General features: G+C 39.5%; 2 protein-coding genes across 2 annotated transcripts in view; both read right to left on the reverse strand.

Moving 5' to 3' along the window:
* Positions 1-432: 432 nt before the first annotated feature.
* On the reverse strand, positions 433-1,467 carry SARC_04266 (hypothetical protein; the record flags this gene model as incomplete). The annotated part of the gene is made up of 3 exons (XM_014301912.1): positions 433-470; positions 500-710; positions 856-1,467. The coding sequence occupies 3 exons, from the start codon at positions 1,465-1,467 to the stop codon at positions 433-435; spliced, it is 861 nt and encodes a 286-aa protein (XP_014157387.1).
* Positions 1,468-3,265: 1,798 nt separating this feature from the next.
* Positions 3,266-5,342, reverse strand: part of SARC_04267 (hypothetical protein) — a 3,341-nt gene continuing 1,264 nt past the window's right edge. The window contains exons 2-5 of the mRNA XM_014301913.1: positions 5,076-5,212; positions 4,606-4,822; positions 4,068-4,209; positions 3,266-3,681 (exon numbers count right to left, since the gene is read on the reverse strand). Of these exons, the coding sequence (XP_014157388.1) occupies positions 3,604-3,681; positions 4,068-4,209; positions 4,606-4,822; positions 5,076-5,212 (574 nt within the window). The 3' untranslated portion in view covers positions 3,266-3,603. The remainder of the gene's footprint in view (positions 3,682-4,067; positions 4,210-4,605; positions 4,823-5,075; positions 5,213-5,342) is intronic.

Consider the following 5,342-nt stretch of genomic DNA (forward strand, 5'->3'; position numbering starts at 1 on the left):
ATAGATGACATAGTCATATTTTCGAAGACTACAGGTGAGCACACCGCATTAGTCAGACGAGTCCTTAAGAGACTTAATGAGCAAAACAACAAGATTAACGAGAAGAAATGCCACATCGCAATAAGCGAAATACAGCCATTAGGCTACCATATATCTGGGGATGTTATCAAGATCAACCCTGGTAAGGTAGAACACCTGTTAGATTGGCGAACACCAACTACAGAAAGAAACTTCTTTTCAGATGGAGTACCACACTTAGCTGACTACCTTAAACCTTTTGGATACTTAAGATGTCATAAAGGCAAACTAGGAGACTTGTGGACTAAATAATGTGATGACGCATTTAAAGCGCTCAAATACGCAGTCCAACAAGCCCCAGTTATACAAGGGCCAGTCGATGGCGTGCCGTTTGAAATAGCAACGGGTTCGAATTTACCTACTATGGCTGTCATAACACTCCCAGGTGGTGCCTTGACGTACTCCATAGTTGCGTGTACACCTTTTGGCAAATCATTCATATCGTCAAAGTGTCGAGGCTTGTAGCTGCGTGTATTATCTACATCTACTAGTTTCTTCAATTCAGATGGGAAATCAAGACGGACTAGCATTTCCGTAATTGCTTCCTTTGAAAAGATGAAAGCATCCCCTTCATCACCTGTATACGATTCCATTCCCGACTTTTCCCCTTCTTGACCTCCCAGCAAATATTTCTTGAAGTTGCGGTGTCGGGAGCAAAGCTAAACAAAATGATATAAAAATGATCAATATACAAAGAAAAATCAAATACAGATGACACGACATATATTACAATAATAGTACAAAGCTGTAAATAGCATCAGTATACATATGTCATACCTTGTTCCATCGATTTTGAAGCTGTTGATCAGTGTAGCCTTTGCCATCATCTCCTATTTGATTTAGCGTTTTATTGCCAACGGCAGTCCAGCCACTATTTTGTAGATTCTTGCATTTTCCATCCGGGCCCATTGGTGCACCTAGTCCAAATTTGATATAATCCATGTATGCTGAAACTAATGTCGTGTCTCGAAAACCCCCATCATTATCCCAATCCGCTCTGGGCATTTTTCCGGTAGAAGCCGATTTTTTTCTTTGACTTTGTCGCATTCTTCGACAAATCATCACAAACGCTAGCTCGTTTGGACTTGAAAGTGGGTAGTATAGGATTAAGTATGTAGAATTGTCGACATACAAAGTAGATGTTGGATGATTCGGAATAATTGGATTGAAATTGAAATCGAGATGATCAAGCTTTGATGGTGATGGATCGGGCAATGCGTGCATAGTTTGAATTTTTGAGATCGGGCTGTGTATTTTGTTTTGTGTAGATATATGGCTATTTTGATCAGCCACGTCAGACGAATCTTCAACCGATTCATTCCCAGTGACCTCATCTTCCTCCACAAGAGAATCCATGGATCTAGGCGCGTGAGATGGGGTTGCACTCATTGTGGTTGAAAAATGGTGTGGCACTTGTAGAATACGACTATTCTTTATATATTCTATCGATAATGAAACGAAAAATCTCAACAGTTATCAACACGAACGTTTTGAGAAATGGCGCGGTTTCGTTTTTGCTCTTTCTATTTTTGGCGGTATTGATGGTAACGTAAAAAAGTTGTCGTAGAGATAATAATATTTATTTCAAATTGCCGTAGGCGTAAAAATCGACGGTTGGAAATAATGGCTGTTTTAAATAGTATATTTAAGGAGCTCAAATATTTTTGAGAATGATGTTGTACCCAAAAGAAAATCTGAGAATAAAAAATCGATCTAAAATGGACTTATTCAAAAAGAAATCATTTTGAGTTGCAGAACAGGGCCTAAAACCACTACCAACAGCATGGTCAAAATATATTTGCTTTGTTTTATGGTCACAAATTGCATTGGTATTAATAATAAAAATTACAAGGTAACCGACCATTAGAAAAATCTAATTTGAGAGTTTGCACTCATCTGTGTCCAATGTCAGCCTGTCAGGTGCATATCTCGATATATTCTAAGACAAACCGATAATGAAAAGGTGAAAGTTTCAAAGTTCAAAAATCAAAACGTTTGGCCGATTTAATTTTTGTGTTTAGAATACTTTTACGAAATATTCAAAAATATTCCATAGAATCCATAATACAACTCTGCTCGTCTGAAACCATAAATGCTTTTACTCTCTACCTGCATACTGAACTCTAGAGTAGACGCTACTCTTTCTAGTGCGAAGATTTCAGATTTAGAGTATTTATTGTTTCTCATTTGTCATAGCATACGATTTATATACACACGTCTTCCATTATTAAAAATAGTAAACATAGCCTTCTACATAATAATCTATTTTTAAAAATAAAATAAAATAGTTCACTTATAGGGTGAACATTCGGCCATTTGCACTCGTTGCTTTTATGTTGCTGCCTTTTTTTAAAAAACAAAATATATAAACAAACAAAAGAATCATATCCTTGTTTTTTTAATTTTTAAAAACAATATAAAAGTACTTTGCTCTATTGTATTAAAAATAACGACAATAGGTGGTTACGCAAGAGACCTATTTTTAAAGGGCTAAGAGTACGAGACAGGGTTTTAGCGATGATGAGGTATTTATTTTGATTTTAAGGGGGATTAATTTTAAGGTTTTGCTCCGAGGTGAAGGTGGAACATTGCGTCTTTTTTTCCTGAAAACAATCACACTCGTCAGTCATCACTCATCACTCGTCACTGTCATCCGTCGTGCTATTCTATTCAGTTATTTTCATAGCCTCCTTAAATTGAACATAGTATGTGTTTTTTTTTAAACAAAATGAAAATACGTGTTCAGGAAGTCGAATATGCGCATCGAACAGCTCACTCTTTATGTGAGTGATCTCAGAATACTTTTATTCTTGTTGAGAAAGAAGGCATAAGTTTCCCCGTGTGGAACGATCTTGATATTTTAAAATCTCTCCTGTGCAGAAGTGCACTAATATTTGTTCATGTCCGGCATGCACGAGTGGAACGCAACACATTGCTTTCACTGCGAGCTCAATCATTCAGTTTTAGGGTACATACAAGGCTTCTACGTAAACACAGAATATATGGGTTCTAGTTTGTAAGCGTGATTAAAGTTGGGCAAATCAACCTACCCCTCTCGAGACTATCCCGAGAATCCTGTAGATGTCACCCCTCTATCTCTATGTAAAGAAGACAAACTAATGTCATTGCTCCTACCAAACTTGAGAGGGGCGGGGTGCCCCTGTCCCTGCCCTCCACTACTCTAGTGTCTACAACTCGTCTACCTATTATAAATATCGCACACTTTTCTCTTGCTTCGTATATCCAAAAGTGGTGAAGAAGACGGCTTGCTAACATTTATGCTTAAGTCACCGCTTTTTTAATCAAATAAATAGTACAGTGTACGTACGATATACAGATTGAATTGCAACATGCTGTTATCTATAAATTGGATGATCGTGGCCTCAGTGGGGATTCTATCCATCCAATATCGATATATCTAGGAGTATCTCATGCTCCCGAGATAGGTTTACTTCTCTGATTTGTTGTATCATGGCGGCCACTCCGAGTATCTGAACGTGCCACATGTTTGTTTCGCCGACTGGTTCACACTCTTTCAGCGACCTTGATGGCTGCTCTACACCCAGTTTCAATCACCGTCTTGTATGCATTATAAAATGGCGTCTGTTCGAAAATCGAGCGGAGTGCAACCCATTAGCAAAGCCAGTCATATATAAGATGCGGTTCAGGCTCGCATACATTTTGACTAAGTTATGTCGCACTACAAAATTCAATTGAGATCTAATTTGTGGAAATATATGGCAAGGGCAAACATACGATGGATGAAATGATTGTATTCTCCAGTGCGTACATGTCTGAAATCAAGAGAGCAAGAAAAAAATACTTTGAAACCCTGAATGGTGTTATGTGAATCAAGTACGCCTACCACGCGTACAATCAACCCCTTCTCCGGCGCGCAAATTGCAACTAAAGAGTAATGGATGCGTTAACTTTCGTGATCGCCCGTGCAGCCGAGCAATAGTCCCACAGGGCAGATCTGAATTACATACCATCTCAGCATCATTTTCTAATCCTGTCTCCAGATGGTGCAGCTCTTCATCTCTGAACTGACTTATAATCCCGCATAGCTCAGCTCTCCTTTCTCTATCGCCCTCTTTTGCTTCATCCATACTAAGCAGTTCACGCAATTGACTACAAGATGATAGACGAACAAATTAGTAGCATTGGCCTACGGAAGATCGTCAGACAGTCACACTGATTGAAGAAGTTTGCATCGCTCTTGCGTAAAATGTTTTCACCGATAATTCACAAGTACATCTGTACGAAATAACAATATAGAAACTTTGTGCACTGCTCAACAATTTCTACGTCGGTAACTACACGTACACGCCATTCCGTAATTTTAATAGGTGAAATGCAATATCAGTGCTTTACACCCCCCCCACACAGGGCGATGTAGCTACACTCTACTATGCACCTTCGATGTTATTCCGCGCGCATCTTGCTTCACAATCAGTACGAACACCCTACCCCATCCTTTACACATATGTACACACAATGTATAACGATTGCGAACGCGGGACCAACCTGTCGTAATGCTCGCCAATGACTGTCTCAACAGCTACAGTACACGCCATCGCAGCCTCTTTACCCAAAGCAGCACTGCCTGCACCCAAAACCCACCCGGCAACGTTCCACACAGGGTATAGTGCACTAGGGCGTACTCTGTATTCGTTCATAAGTCTCTCAAAAGTGGCCAAATGGTGCTTCTCTTGCTCCCACATTTCTTTGACGGTAGGTCCCACTGTTGCAATTGATTTTGACATTGGTTACGCTTGAATTGCATCTATTGAATACTTCAATGCCGATAATTGCCGATGGCCAAAGACAATTCAATGATACACAGACCGTTGGAAAACGTACACCATTGGAACGAACGATGGAACGAACGAACGATGGAACGAACGAACTATTGATAGTGTCTAAACCGAGAATTGTTCGAACAACATCTGCAAAATATAATTCACGTGCTATAAATCGTGTACTTCAAAACATACCCGGTGTCGTCTTAAGAACAGCATACTGCCCTGCGTAGATACGATCAGCACCGAGCTCACCAGCATGATCCACCCGGACGAGAGTATCGATAAACGTCCTTTCAGTCTCACTCAGACCCTTATATAGATGCCTAAATCTAGAAAACGGAATTAGCAAGAAAAAATATAAGATCTCAATCATCCGTGGTCTACACTGGAAAGCAAAAATATATATGACGACCACTGGAGTACATTTATGTCTAAATCTATCTATCTCCCTATATATAT

Source organism: Sphaeroforma arctica (assembly GCF_001186125.1).
Source record: "Sphaeroforma arctica JP610 unplaced genomic scaffold supercont1.234, whole genome shotgun sequence".
NCBI classification, from domain to species: domain Eukaryota; class Ichthyosporea; order Ichthyophonida; genus Sphaeroforma; species Sphaeroforma arctica.